Source organism: Microtus oregoni, unplaced genomic scaffold (assembly GCF_018167655.1).
Source record: "Microtus oregoni isolate MIOR12 unplaced genomic scaffold, Mior012 000060F_001, whole genome shotgun sequence".
NCBI lineage: Eukaryota > Metazoa > Chordata > Mammalia > Rodentia > Cricetidae > Microtus > Microtus oregoni.
Genome location: NW_024543836.1, coordinates 790,037 through 805,522, shown reverse-complemented (window position 1 = coordinate 805,522; position 15,486 = coordinate 790,037). Strand labels below are relative to the sequence as shown.

General features: G+C 43.0%; 1 protein-coding gene across 2 annotated transcripts; it reads right to left on the bottom strand.

Annotated features, from left to right (window-relative positions):
• Nucleotides 1-240: 240 nt before the first annotated feature.
• On the bottom strand, nt 241-6,831 carry LOC121439081 (heterogeneous nuclear ribonucleoprotein A3). Of its 2 annotated transcripts, none has more exons than XM_041639579.1 (11): nt 6,684-6,831; nt 4,471-4,593; nt 4,240-4,386; nt 3,951-4,161; nt 3,292-3,381; nt 3,114-3,209; nt 2,939-3,019; nt 2,182-2,325; nt 861-980; nt 706-775; nt 241-609 (listed from the first exon to the last, which is right to left on the bottom strand). In XM_041639579.1, exons 1-10 carry the CDS (start codon nt 6,753-6,755, stop codon nt 723-725), a joined length of 1,137 nt encoding a protein of 378 aa, XP_041495513.1. In that variant the 5' UTR covers nt 6,756-6,831; the 3' UTR covers nt 241-609; nt 706-722. The 2 variants fall into 2 exon arrangements, with proteins under 2 accessions (XP_041495513.1, XP_041495514.1); XM_041639580.1 differs by having other exon boundaries at nt 6,750-6,817.
• Nucleotides 6,832-15,486: the final 8,655 nt, after the last annotated feature.

Below are 15,486 nucleotides of genomic sequence, written 5' to 3'. Positions count from 1 at the left end.
TCTATTCTCTCCACATGTCATCGCCCATTTATCATGGTTTTGGAAATGAGGAGAATAGATTCCCCTTAAGTTGCAAGTCAGTAGGTGTTTCTTTACAGTTAACTTTAGCAAAATTCATACAAAATAGTAATTAACAATGATCTTCTTTACTTGTTAACTCACAAGGAAACACCTTCAAAACTGCATATTTTTTGTTAAAGTTTCTGTACTAAAATGTAGAAAAACTGAACTACACAAATATTGAAAAGTTAAAAATTCCTTAATTTTTTATTCCTGGTACCACTACCACAATTTACAGGGCAATATACCTGATGTAATGAAAAGAAAAAGAAAGACAAAGCTACAACAGATAAAAGACCTCAGGAATGTACATCTAATTGACACTACATTGCATTAATCAATAGCTGCACTTTTTGCAAACTGTGGCTCTGACAGTCCTGAACAAGAAGGGCCTCCTGTTTAAGCTGCGGTAACTTTTCTGACTATGGATCATCGCTCCTTCTGTGGCAGATTTTTACAGTTCCTCTAATGCATTTAGGACGACTGTCTCAAAGTAACCTGCAGCTTTCCTGACAACTCCTCGCTCTCTCTCCTGCTAAGAACTGTAGCCTGTTGAATAATACAGGATAAAAAAATTATTACACTCAGTGAACAGTCCATATAATCTTTTATCATCATAATTTAAAAAAAAATAAGGATACCTACCCTTTTCTGCTGTTTTTTTAAAACCTTCTGCTACCATATCCACCACTTCCACCACCTGATCCATAGCCACCTGGAAAATAACACAAACAGTTCTAAATACACATAAAATGTTAAACCAAGATGGCTCTCAAGAATTCTAACTAAAAAGGACTTACCACCATAGGGACTGCCTGAGCTTCTTCCACCAAAACTGCCCCCTTTCATGGGTCCATAATTTGATTGCTGTTGTCCACTATAATTTCCAAAGTCATTATAGTTCCCACCACCATAGTTACCTGAAATCACAAAGATTTTATTTGTAGTTTACCATAATAATTTGTACAATCATGTATTTTTTAATGCAAGCATTAACATCAACCTTAGGTACTAAACTCCATTTACCAGAAGCCTAAGTGAGCTAATATAGATTTGGGGCTTAGTAAGTGAAACATTCAAGAGTACATTTCTAAGAAGCTCATTAAATTTCAGCATGTTTTGACCTTATTTAAATCATCTAAACTGTCAATGTGATTCTGATACAATGCACCTTTTAAAGCAGCAATTTAAAGTATCAGCACTCACATTACAAGTTAGGTTCAACAGTTCTCTACCAAAGCTTTACCTGTAATAATTATGGAAAACCCATGGTACAGTATGTAGTATGTTAGTACATTACAAATACATAATAGAGTAACACACCCAAAGTATTCCAAGAGCTGATACAGCACCCTATTCACCTAAGTATTCAAACATTTTGCACACTCCATTCTAAGTCTCCCCATGTAATTTACTTTTACATGTCCATTTTACTATATATTAAAGTTCCTCTTATAAACTGCAAAAAAAAAATTTTAAAGATCAAATTTGCGTGGTGTGGTCGGGAGGTGGGTGCAAAGTTTCAAAGCCATAGTCCAATACATATTTAAGGCTAGTTGGGTTATAATATAGTACCTCTTTAAAATAATATCCTATTTATTATGACAAAGTTTTGGGAATAGTTACGATCATAAAAAACTGTAAATATGCCTCAACAGCATTCAACTGTACACTAGAAACCTTATTCTATGCTATCCAGACTGATTTGGAACCGAAATTTCCCTACATGCATTATCTTAAAAATTGTTTTCTAATTGTGAAATGTATGCAGTACCCTTTTTCCCACAACTTAAAAATAATGGGCATGGCCTGTCAGCTAAGTTTACATGGATGAGCTTGTTTTTATTATTTATTTATTATGTATATAGTGTTCTGAGCACCAGATATCATTATAGATGGGTATGAATTATCATGTGCTTGCTGGGAATTGAACTCGGGACCTCCGGAACAGCAGTCAGTTCTCTTAACCTCTGAGCTACCTTCTCCAGCCCGATGAGCTTGTTTTTATTTTAGCTATTAACAATTAAAATTTCTTTCCCGTCTATCCTTAAGAATGTTTGAGTATTGCAGAGAATTAACTTAGATGGTCATTTCTGTTTATTTCAAACTTCTGTAACTTACCTCCACCAAAATTTCCTCCTTCATTGTAACCGTCATATCCTCCTCCTCCACCACCACCATATCCACCTTGGTTTCCATAGCCTGGCCCACCACCACCATAGCCTCCTCTACTGCTGTAACCAGGACCACCACCATAGTTGCCACCTAAAAAAAAAGCCACACAAAGACAAATGTAGAGGGAGGGCTCAAACACTTCTGGTTTCTACCACACTGTCACTGGGAATGTGCCACTGAACTGATTAACACTCTAAAATCTAGTCAGAGCCAAGCAATCCTGGTGGCTGAAATCTTTTTTTTTTTGGAGGGGGGGGTTGAGACAGGGTTTCTCTGTGATTTTGGAGCCTGTCCTGGAACTAGCTCTGTAGACCAGGCTGGTCTTGAACTCACAGAGATCTGCCTGCCTCTGCCTACCAAGTGCTGGGATTAAAGGCGTGCGCCACCACCGCCTGGCTGGTTGCTGAAATCCTAAAATGAGTCTTATGTTTTTTTAGCAAGTCAGTTTTCACTTAAAAAATTTTCATTTTAGCTCAACTGCTGGTACAAATAAATCATACTGACTTAAGACAACTTAAGTTAACATTTTACTTGGCAGAGAGGCTTCTTTTGTGGTAAATTTTTAATGTGGAAGGCATGACACTTTTACTGACTGATAACCCAGTAAACATCTGCCATATCTAAGTTTTACTGCATAGCATGAGGTCATGTGTCTGATTCCTGGCAATGCAGAAATTAAAGACCAAAATCTTTACATACTCACCATCACCTCCAAATCCATTATATCCACCATCACCACCTCCATAACTACCTCTGCTGCCACCACCTCCACCACCATAGCCTCCTAAGGAAAAAAAAAAAATCAAAGGTCGAATTAACACTATACCTTGAACTTACTAATAAATTTCTGATGCATTAGCACTTAAAATGTACCTTACCTCTTCCACCAAAGTTTCCACCACGACCAAAATTACCTCCACCACCTCCAAAGTTCCCTCCACGACCCATAAAATTGCCAGATCCACCACCACGGCCTGTAACACAGGTCAAAGTAGAAATTTAAAAATCTTTCTACTATTGTTCATATTTTATTTATGTGTATATAATCCTACTTACCTCTCTGTGATCCAGCAGACTGCATCTCTTGTTTCGAAAGGGCCTTTTTCACTTCACAATTATGCCCATTAATAGTGTGATATTTCTGAACTATAAGTTTTTAAGTAAAAGACAAAACAAAGTTATTTTTGTTTGGAAAATCATGTAAGTAAAACCCTTTGTTACCATGCAAGTAACTAAAATACTATTAAATTGGCAGACTGAGAAGGAGAGAGGATATATGGGGAAGAAATGATTTTGTTTGTTTCTCAAGACAGGGTTCCTCTGTGTTAACAGCCCACACTGTCTTAGAACTCACTCTGTAGACCAGGTTGGCCTCCAATTCAGAGATCCACCTGCCTCAGCCTCTGGGTGTGCCATCACCCGGTGAAGAAATGCTCCTTAACTGAGATGCGAATCACATTGGATCTCTATGTTTTGATTCATAACAGTAACAGATTTACAGTTATGAAGTAGCAATAAAAATAATTTTATACTTGGGGTCATCACAACATGAGGAACTGTATTAAAGGGTCACAACATTAGAAGGTTGCGAAGCACTGCTCTAGATGACTCATAAAAACTAAAATTACATCCTTCTACACTTTTCAAAGTATAAACACATTAGTGGATCCAGTTGAAAACAGAAATCATTCATGCAGCAACTAATTGTTACTTACCAACAATTTTATCAACTGTGTCGTGGTCATCAAAAGTCACAAAAGCAAATCCTCTCTTTTTCCCACTCTGCCTGTCTTCCATAACTTCTATGGTTTCAATCTTGCCATACTTTTCAAAGTAGTCTCTCAGGTTATACTCTTCTGTGTCCTCTTTAATACCACCAACAAAGATTTTCTTCACTGTTAAATGGGCACCAGGTTTTACAGAATCCTGCAAACAAAATAATTTTAAGTCAAAAAAACCAAACTCTTACAGCCCCATAAGTCATACAACATGTTATTAAAATACCTCTCTAGAAACGGCTCTCTTTGGTTCCACCACACGCCCATCAACTTTGTGTGGCCGAGCACACATTGCAGCATCCACCTCTTCAACACAAGAGTAGGTCACAAAACCAAAGCCCCTGGAACGTTTTGTTTGGGGATCTCTCATTACCTACAAAATAAAGGAACAGAAGTATTTACATAGTCCTATAGGTTCCCACCTGTTCCTAAGACCACCCTTTCACCAAGAACTCACCACACAGTCTGTAAGTGTGCCCCATTTCTCAAAATGTTCTCTTAAGCTATCATCTGTGGTTTCAAAGCTCAGACCACCAATAAACAGTTTCCTCAACTGTTCTGGTTCCTTTGGATCATGGCCCTGAGAAAAAAAGATCAGCACAGTTTTATTTTTTTCTTGAAGCAAATTTTATGTCACGTGAGTCTCAAAATTTTTAACATTAATATCCCAACTAAATAAATCTGCTCTACGCTGGGCATGATAGTACACACCAGTTAATTTCAGCGTTTGAAGCAGAGGCTAGCTTGGGTCACATATCCAGTTCAAAGCCAGTATAAAATACATAGTGGGTGGACTGTCTTAAAAATAAAAAAACCCCACTACAATGGTACCTGGGGTCATTTTAAAACATTATTAACTCAACTGAACCCCAGAATTAAAAAACAAAACTCTTTTGACTGCTACAACTAAAAGGAATGTATTTCAGATGTTTGTAACAAGTCATGCATGGGGGGGCCACGACCCGAAAAGTCAGCATCATCCACCCATGGCCATTGCCACTATCCTCAGTCTGCAACACCAACAAACCCTTCATTTTAAAACACAATCTACAAAATGCAACTTAATAGGTTTGTGTGGCAAATTCGGAAAAATTCAGATTTCCAGCAAATCGGTTATTTAAAAGACATTCCTAAGCAAAACAGACATCCCATAAAGAACAAAAAACACCTCTATGGGTTAAACCCCGTAGTGCTGAGAGCTAGGTGCTGATGAGCACGCTAGAATGAACTTGAGGCAGCCCTCCTACACCTCAGCCTTGCACGTGCTAGGGTAACAGGCGTGCATCATCACACCCAGTTGCAGGACTTCGCTTTCTGTAATCAATTGAACTTGCTGTATGCCCACTTAAAACATATAGTAAAATGATTTCAAACACTACATACACATGCATATAATTGGAATTTACGTCACCGTAAAGTATAATACCGTCTGCCAGAGGAATTAAGCACAAAACCGTAATCTACTTAGAAAATAGCTAGTATGAATTTTTCATTTTCATGGTTTTAAATTCAAGTGACCTGCTTTTAATGAACGCATTAAGACAAAACACAAATCCTTAAAAGAGACTCATTCACATTTAAAAAACGTCTTCAATCTTCTAGAAATAGAGGTGTTAAAGCATTCAGTGACAAAGGTGTTACATATTACAAACACGTTAAATGATCAACTGCCCAAAGCATCAATTCACTTAGTCCCATTTAGTCAAGCCTCAGATAAATGCATTCGACAATACACAAAAATAACATCTCTGTACACACAAAATCCCCGCAATCGTGAAATTCCCGACTGTGGTCGCAGTTCTCCAAAACCAAAATCCAGGAAACCACAACGGCACCAATCCAAAGAATAAGAAATTAGATTAAGTATTAACAGCTCCAAATAAACACATTACCTACACGCAAATCCTGAAGCAATTAAAACTTCAACCGCCAAGACCCTATAAGTACTTTCCTTCCAAATACTTGAGCGAAAAGGAGCGGGTTAGGAAGCACCTTAAAGCGGCAAGCTTTTCAGTAATGCACCCCCAAACGAGCGCGGAGAGAATCCGGCAAAAGAACTGCGCGAATCGTCATCACCGAGGAGGCCCGAAAGCCCGCTTCCGCGCCGGCAGCACCCCAGCGCAAAGCACCGCGCCCCGAGGCCATCGGCGGCATTTTCTGCCCGGCCGCCTCTCTCGCCGCTCCCTCCAATCCCACGCACTCCCCGGCGGCGTAAAGCAGGCGGCGGCCATTGCGGGCCAATGCGCCATTTCGTAACGCGCCAGCGGATCAATGTCAATGTGGCCGCCGCCCGCCTGCTGCTCGCTCGCCCGGATGTGCGCCTCCCCTCCCCCACCGCCTCCTCCCAACCGCTCCCGCGGAGGCCCGCCATGCCGGCCGCGGCCTCGCCAGCCAGGCCGCATTAGGCCGCGGGCTCCCCTCCAGGCCGCCGACCCCCCTCCCCGGCCGCGCCACGGTCTCCGAGGGCCGCTGGGGCGGCCGACCGAGAGGGCCAGGCCGATCGAGGGCCTCCATGAGGCCGCCCGGCCCGCTTCCCCTCCCCCCCACCGCCCTCTCAGCGCAGAGCGCGGGACGATCGTCCCGGTTCCCTCCGGCCTCCCCGCTCCCATCGAGCCAAAGCCCCCCCCACGCCGGCAACTACCCAGCAACCCCCCGCTCTCCCCCTAATACCTCCTCCCCCCGGCGGCGGCGGCGACGGCCGGAGTCAGGCTGGGGGCGACCGGGCGGCGGTTTTACCTCCATTTTGAGACCGGACTCGCCTCTTCCAACTCGAGTTCAATATGGGACCGAGAGGAAGAGGCGGGGCTAGTCATCACGTGACGCCCTTTCCGCGCGCTGCCCGCCCACCGGGGGCGGAGTTGTGCCTACGCGGAGCTCGATTGGACGGGAGGGTTGGCGGGCCGAGAGCGGAGCGTAAGGATTGGTCGAGCCGCGGGAGCGCGCGCGCGCCGCACCGACTTCCAACGCAGCACCGCCCCCTCCGCGGTTCGCGCCAGGCAACTGGGGCACGTCAGTGGCAGCTCGACCAATGGGAAGCGCCCACGTCGGGAGAAAGCCGCGTGACCGCGCGTTGGCCGGGAGAAAGGCCTTTTCCCTTTCTTTTGGCGCCTCCCGCCCCTCCCCCGTGCGCTGCTGAGTCTCCATTTCCGAGGTCACCCTACTCCAGTACCCTATGGAAAACCACGCGGCCCGAGAGCCGCTGAGCCCTTCGCCCCCGTTGCGGGGATCTAAGTGTCTGGGGCCCGGCGTGCGTGCACAGTGCGACTGCGCCGTCTCCTTACGAGGCCCGGGCTGCTAGCCCTGCGGCCTTGGCGGGAAAACGCGGCCGATTTAATGAGGTTTACTCTTCCGGCCTCCCGCAGATTGTAAGAATTCAAGCTTTTATCAATCCGAGGGGAAGGAACAGAATCATGTGTTTGGGGTACAGAATTTTAGAGAATGGAAGGATTGCCAGAGTTTGTAACGAGGCTTTGTGGCCAGCTAGACTACCTGCTGACTAGTGATTTGAGTCTTTTTAAAATGATGTCTGTTAAAAGTTTCACTGTGAAGCACGTGAATGAACTAGAAATCGCATCTTTTCTCTGCCTGGCAAAGGGATCTGAAGAAATTTGGATTTTAGTTTTTCAAAAAACAGTGAACATAGGATTAGATATCTCCCAACACCCATGATAACCGTAAATTAACAATACGGATTTTCAGGAGTGGTTTGGCACACCTCTAGGCCACCCTGAAAGGCAGAAGCAGGTGGGTCTCTGACCTAGAGTTCCAGGACAGCCAGTGCTATATAGTGAGACCCTGTTTCAGATAAAAAAAAAAAAAAAAATTAAAATTACTGGAGGAAAGAAAAGCACAATTGACAAGCCTTGTCTTGCAACAAATCGCCTGTTTTAACTTAACATTCCGCCTAACAAGTTCCTTTAGAAATTATCTGTCCCTTTCTGTGAAAGACTGAAAATAGATTCAGGTGGTGGTACAGGCCTGAGGAGGCAGAAGCTAATGGATCTCTGAGTCTGAAGCCAGCCTGGTCTACAGAGCAAGTTCTAGGACAGCTAAGGCTACACAGAGAAACTGTCTTGGAAAAATGGATTTAGGTATGTTCTAACTTGCTTGCCTAGAATGTATCAGGCTTTTGCCTGGATCTTCATCTGAGCAACGTGACACAGCCCCTAATCACGCATTTGTGGGGTGGCCTTAGGAGATCAGACAATTGAGGACAGCCAGGTGTGGTACCTGACACTTTTAATCCCAGCAATCAGGAGACAGATTCACAAGAATCTCTCTGAGTTTCAGACCAGACTGGTCTACACAGCTAGTTTCAGGACAGACAGCTACACAAAGAAGCCCTATCTCAAAAAAGAAAAAGTTCAAGGACATTCACAGCTACAAGGGGGACTGTGAGGCCACCCTGGGCTGCCCGACACCGCTTCTAGTCTGCTCTCTGTTGCTGTAATTAACAGCAAGACCAAACACAGCTTAGAAGAGGAAATGGTTCAATTCCAGGATGTGGTTCACCACTGAAAGCACTGAAGCAGTCCTAGATCTCACTCTGTAGACCAGGCTGGCCTTAAACTCACAGAGATCCTCCTACCTCTATTCCCGAATTCTGGGATTAAAGGCGTGGGCCACCACTGCCCAACTAGCTTTCGTTCTTTTTTTTTTAATCCTTGGTTTTTCCAGACAGTTTCTGCGTGTAACCCTGGATGCCCTGGAACTCACGCTGTAGACCAGGCTGGCCTTGAACTCACAGATCCGCCTGCCTCTGCCTCCTAAGTGTTGGGACTAAAGGAGTGTGCCACCACCGCCCAGCTAGGAAGGACAATCTTAAAGACCTTCAATAATGATATTCAAACTGTGCTTCCTCTGAAAAATACTGCCAGGGTGATTGGTAAGAACTACATGGCATTTTATGTTTGTCTAGGAATTTTTTTTTCTGTCTTTCTTTTTGTAGTTTGACCATTTTGATAAAGTTTGGGAGAGAAGAACAAAGTAGGCAAGCTGTAAATCCCAGCCCCTGCTGGAAAGAGAGACAGAGAAGAGCAACAACACTCCTTTCGAGTAGTGCATGGAGGTGGGCAAGCATCTGTAGAAGAGTGGAGTGTGGGATATGTCCTTCAGAGAATCCGAAGTCCAGTGTGTCTGTGAAAGCATGGTTATAGGCTCTGGGCGGAATCCAAAAGAAAGAGAGCTGCCGGACAGTGGTGGTGCATGCCTTTAATCCAAGCACTGTACAGAACGAGATTCAGGACAGACAGAGCTGTTAAACAGAGAAATCCTGTCTTCAAAAACCTAAATAAATAAGAGAGAGAGAGAAAAAAAGTTACACGATTTGAACTCGGGAAAGGGGGCAGGCCTAGCAGTGAAGATCTGCAATCTGTCTCTCTGCATGTTGGCATGTTGTCTCCCCAAGTTTTTTGGTTTTTTGGGTTTTTTGTTTGTTTGTTTGTTTTCGAGACGGGTTTTCTGTGTTGCTTTGGAGCCTGTCCTGGAACTCACTCTGTAGATCAGGCTGGACTCAAACTCACAGAGATCTGTCTCTGCCTCCTGAGTGCTGGGATTAAAGGCGTGCACCCCCACCGCCTAGCTTGGGTTTTGTGCTTTAAGACAGGGTCAGCAAGACCCAGTAGTGCTGGCCTGGAGTTCACACTGCAGGTCAAGCTGGCAAAGACCCCACCTATGGGTGAGTACTCATTCCCAACTATTTTTCCAAGCTTTTTCCCCCTTAAAGTACCTCCAGTTCTTGTGCCCAAAATATCGCACATATAATATCTCTGATCTAGCTCTTGACCCTATGAACCTTGTCTTCTGTCAATCCTTGTAGCCCTAACTTTTTTTTTTTTAAGACGGTTTCCATATGCAGCCCTGACTTGCTTGAAATTCGTTATGGAAACCAGGTTGAGTAGAACTCACAGAGAATCACCTGCTTCCGCCTCCCAAGTCCTGGGATTAAAGGCTGTTACCAAGCCTAGAAAATAATTAGAAATCTTTGAGATGGTGTTTTTATACAGCCCAGGCTGGCCTTGAACTCACTATGTGATCCTGAACTTAAAAACTAACATCACGTTTCAAAGCTCACTAGGGTAAGTAGCAAGCGATCTGGCGCCATCTAAGTAATGGCTGATTTAAAATTTTCATAACATCTTCTTTATATAATTGTGATTAAAAATAAGATGCAAATTATTAGGGAAGATATTGCACATGGAATTTGCATAAAACTAGCAAGTAAAAATATCCATTTTGTTAATGATCACTTTGAACTTGGTCTTGTGACTATATTTTCCTATTGAGTTTTATGGTTAGAATGACTTTGTGCAGCTTTTGATTCAGACTTTCTAATGATGAGTCCCTCATATTCTGGATACTCATTATCATTGAGGGCCTCTGATCACATAAGTGGGTAATAAAATATTTAAAACCACTTTACACCACCATTCAAAATTTACAATTATAATTTTATTTAAAGAATCAAACAACTTTTCTTTTTATTGACGAATGTAATGTCATTTCATGTATGGATTTCAAACCCAATAGAACAATTTTATATTAATATTTCTACTTTGAGCCAGACATAGTAGCCAGTAACCACAACCCTATAATCCCCGAACCTGTGCGGCTGCAGCAAAGATAGGGAGATCAGAAGTAAGTTCAAGGCCAGTCTGTGCTACATAAGACCGTATTACCCCTCCCCCCATATTTAAACTGTATATTGAAACTCTAGCTTTCAGAATACACTTGCCCTGACAACAAGCTGGATGCCCTTGAAAGGGCACAGCACTGTGGCTGTTGTGGGGTAGAGTGCTTGAATATTATCTGCAAGTGCCAAAAGATAAAAAAATGGTTCAAAGGCATTGACTACTCCAAAGGAATAGTAATTGTCACTACACATTCTGACAGGGACTACGAGCAAGCGTTTCCTGAGCTGAGCCCACCAGAAACCACTCGGCTCTTCTCTCCCTTACCGACAGCCCAGCCCTACGTACCTGGTTTCCAAACCCATGTACTTACTGGCTCTAAAGTCTGGTCTACAACAGTCACTAGGATGTCTTAGTCATATTCGATGCCGAGCTTCGCGTATACCCAAAACACTCTGTTATACCAATATAGCTCATCTCCAGTCCGGGTATACCCCATAGACCACTGTAGGACATCAGTCCTGTTATTATTCTCATTCTTTGGAGGTGAGTAAGCAAAGGGAAACCGAGTGAACTGGGCAGATGAACCTCAGACCTCAGCTGAGTGTGATCTTCAATTCCTAAAGGACTCTTTTTTCTTTCTTTCTTTCTTTCTTTCTTTTTTTATATTTTGTTTTGTTTTGTTTTTCGAGATAGGGTTTCTCTGGAGCCTGTCCTGGAACTAGCTCTTGTAGACCAGGCTGGCCTCGAACTCACAGAGATCCACCTGCCTCTGCCTCCCCAGTGCTGGGATTAAAGGCGTGCGCCACCACCGCCCGGCAAATTCCTGAGACTCTTATCAACGCCTAAGTGTTAGGATCCCAGGCCTCTGACACCCCCCAGCCCCTTTGTTCATAATCAAACATTGATATGGAATTTCTCATTCTGGTCTTACATCTACTAGAGACATATCTCATAAGCATTGGGGTTCATATTTGTACTCCCAGTCTTCAGAAGGCTAAGGCAGATGACTCATGATGTCATGGTTACAGAGTAGGACTGTATCTCATACACATACATACATACATACATACATACACATATACGGGAGTGGTGGTGCATCACCTTTAATCTCAGTATTTAGGAAACAGAGGAAGGCAGATTTCTGGAACTCTAAAACCAGCCTGGCCTACAAAGCAAGTTCCAAGCTTGCCTAGGCTGCAAAGTGAGACCTTGTCTCAAACAATAAACTAATAAAAATAAAAACCCTTTGAAAATGTTTAGAATTTTCAAAAGAATCAAACCATTGTAAAGGGCAATGAGAATATTTCATGGCCACAATGGTTTTTACAGGACATTTAGCTAAAATTCCATAATTTTGAGGAAGGGTAAAATAGAAGCTAACGGGGAATTAGTGCTCTGAGTCCTCCAGTGGGCACGGATCTGGGCTTTGCTCCTTGTTTCTGGGCTCCTAAACTACTAAAGACCTAAAAAAATACTCTGGCAGATAGGGCACATGAATGGAAGACACAGGCTTGGGGTCCTTAGTTGGTAGAATACTTGCTTACTAGGCATGAAACCCTGGGTTTCATCTCCAGAACTTCACAAAAAGAGACCAAATCAAATGTGCTTATTTAAATTTCTTCTTCCTTGCCATTTGAATTTTTTTTTTTTTTTTTTTTGGTTTTTCGAGACAGGGTTTCTCTGTGGTTTCGAAGCCTGTCCTGGAACTAGCTCTTGTAGACCAGGCTGGTCTCGAACTCACAGAGATCTGCCTGCCTCTGCCTCCCGAGTGCTGGGATTAAAGGCATGCGCCACCACCGCCCGGCTTGATTTTTTTCGAGACAGGGTTTCTCCATAGCTTTTTGGTTCCTGTTCTGGAACTAGCTCTTCTAGACCAGGCTGGTCTCGAACTCACAGAGATATGCCTGCCTCTGCCTCCCAAGTGCTGGGATTAAAGGCGTGCGCCACCACCGCCCGGCAGAAACCACGTCTTGAAACAAACAAACAAACAACAAAACTAAAGCACACCAAAGCAAATTAAATTTACAAAAACAAACAAAAAAAAAGGAGTATGTAATGAAATCCTCAACTGGGCGGTGGTTGCACACACCTAAATCCCAGCACTGGGGAGGCAGGGGCAGGTGGATATCTGAGTTTGAGGAGTTTTAGGCCAGCCTGGTCTACAAGAGGTAGTTTACTAGTTCCAGGACAGGCTCCAAAGCTACAGAGTAACCCTGTCTTGAAAAAAAAAAAGAGAGAGAGGGAGAGAGAGAGAGAGAGGGAAATCTTCAAGCTAAATTCTATGACAAACCGACAAACTCTCAGCCTTGCTCATGCTTTTAGGGCCACACACCTTTCACAAGTGAAAGGAGCTTTTTTAGCACAGCGGTGGAAAGGACAGCAACCAGGCTATTTCTAGGTGCCAAGAATGTCACATTCTTTCCGAGAGGCTTTTTATGTGATAGTGGAAGCTAAGAGGGTGACATTAAAGTATTCCTTACTTTGTGGAATAAAGACTGTTTCTCAAAACTTTCAAAAGGTCAAATTCCTACATAGTGAAATATATTTTAAAAACATAACTAAAATGTGATTTTTTTTTCTTGTTCCTTTGAGAACTTGTTTGTCTGGAGTCGAGCAAATTCCCAGAACGGCTAAGGTAGCCATCTTGCCTCTCTGGCTCTCTGTCAGTCCCAGCATTAGGTTCTGTACTGTTTCCTGTGTTGTGAGTTTGAATCTCTAAGCAACAAAGATAACAAAGTAGGAACAGTGTGGTTTTTTTATTCTTTTTTTTTTAAAAATATTTATTTATTTATTATGTTACAATATTCTGTCTGTGTGCATGTCTGCAGGCCAGAAGAGGGCACCAGACCTCATTACAGATGGTTGTGAGCCACCATGTGGTGGCTGGGAATTGAACTCAGGACCTTTGGAAGAGCAGGCAATGCTCTTAACCACTGAGCCATCTCTCCAGCCCCCCAGTGTGGTTTTTTTAATTTCCACTTCTACTTAAAAGATGGAGGTGGGTGAAAACTTTAATAAGGACCCACCCCTTGTCAAAATTGTTTATCTACATTGTCTAAATTAAATTAATCCTTTCTCTGTCCATAGGTAGGTTTATTATTTCCGTGGAAGATACAAAGCTACCGTGAGTCAGAGAAGCTAAGTCATTGTTTATAATCATATAGCTGATTAAAGACTGGAAGCGAATTTGAGGTCAAGTTAGAAGCACAGAGATCAGGGTTCACTCGGTAACTCCCTCTCTCTTGACCCTGCCATATTGAACTGCTGTAGAGGCATCTCTGGGCCTTCCGAGGAGGATGATGGCTGCCAAGCAGAAACTTGCTTTTCTCCAATGACAGCCGCAACCGGCCCCATAGACTGGAGGGAAATATCATAAATAAAGGTAAGTTTCTAGGTAGGAGGACCGTGAGTCTAAGGCCAGCCTGGGCTACATGGTGAGAGCTTATATCCAGAAGAAAAATTAAAGTATAATACTGAATCCTTCTTTTACTTTAACTTTTTTTTTTAATTTTAATTTTTTGGAAGATTTTTTTTTAAATTTAATTTTTTTTTTTGTTTTATTTTCTGGGTGTGGGTGTTTTGCCTACAATGTAAGTACCGTGTGTTTGCCTGGTACCGCAGAGGCCTGAAGAGGGCAGTGGATCTCCTGGAACTGGAGTTAAAGTTGTGAGTTACAGTGTGGGTGCTGTAAATCAAACCTGGGTCCTCTACAAGAACGGCTAGTGCTCTTGACTGTTGAGCCACCTCTCCAAACTTTTTGTATTTTTTTAAACTTTATTATTATTGTGCGTGCGTGTGATGTGTGCACGTGGGATGCCTGTGTGCACGTGGGATGCCTGTGTGCACGTCACGGTGTAAGTGTGTGTGGAGCTCCGAGGACAACTGGGAAGAGTCAGTCGTCTCCTCTAGTCTTTCTCTGAGTCTAGGGATGGAATTCAGGCCTTCAGGCTCACTCAGCAACCTCTCTTATCTCAGCCATCTTGTTGCCCTGAATTCCCTCTCTTGTTAGCAGTCTGGCAGGGACGCAGTTGCTCTGGTCTAAGAGGCTCAGCGGGGCTGGCTCTTCTCCATTGGGTGGCCTCAATGGGCAAATTGGTGTACTTCAAGTCTTTCTCTTTGGTCTTCCTGTTTATAGGTATTATTTTTTCTCTTTTAGCCCTCAAACTGGATTTTACCAAAGACTGTTTTCCCCTCCTACATAATGTGAAAGATGTTAATTGTATTTTACTCATCTATTAGATGTGCAAGTTGAGTATAAAGTAGCAGGAGATTTGGCGCACAGTTAACACTGGCTCCTCATCCAGAGGACCTGGGTTCAACTCCCAGCACCCACATGACAGCTCACAACTGTCTCTAACAACAAGATCTGACACCCTCAAACATACATACATACAGGCAAAAACACAAATGCACATTAAATAAGTAAATTTAAAAGTAAGCCAGTAGCTACTTCCTCAGAAAAGATATAACGATATTCTCTGAGAAGAGTGAAATGACATAACTTTGTTTTTGCCTTTTGAGTGCTGGGATTAAAGGTGTGCACCAACACCGCATGGCCAGTTTTGGTTTTCTAAGGAGTCAATAGCCTGCTTCTGTGTGAAAGCTGTACATTTGAATCCTCTGATAAGTGTATACAATTGCTATAAAGTACATTATTTATAATAATAGTTATTATTACTTTATTATTATTATTATTAATGTTCATGGACTGCATGGTAACATTGTTGCTTGACAAAGTTCCAGCATCTCAATACTGCAGACCACTCTTCTCCAGCAACTTTTTACTTTAATTTTTAATGATTCCCAATATTAATCCCTTTCCCTTTGGGGAATTTTGTGCA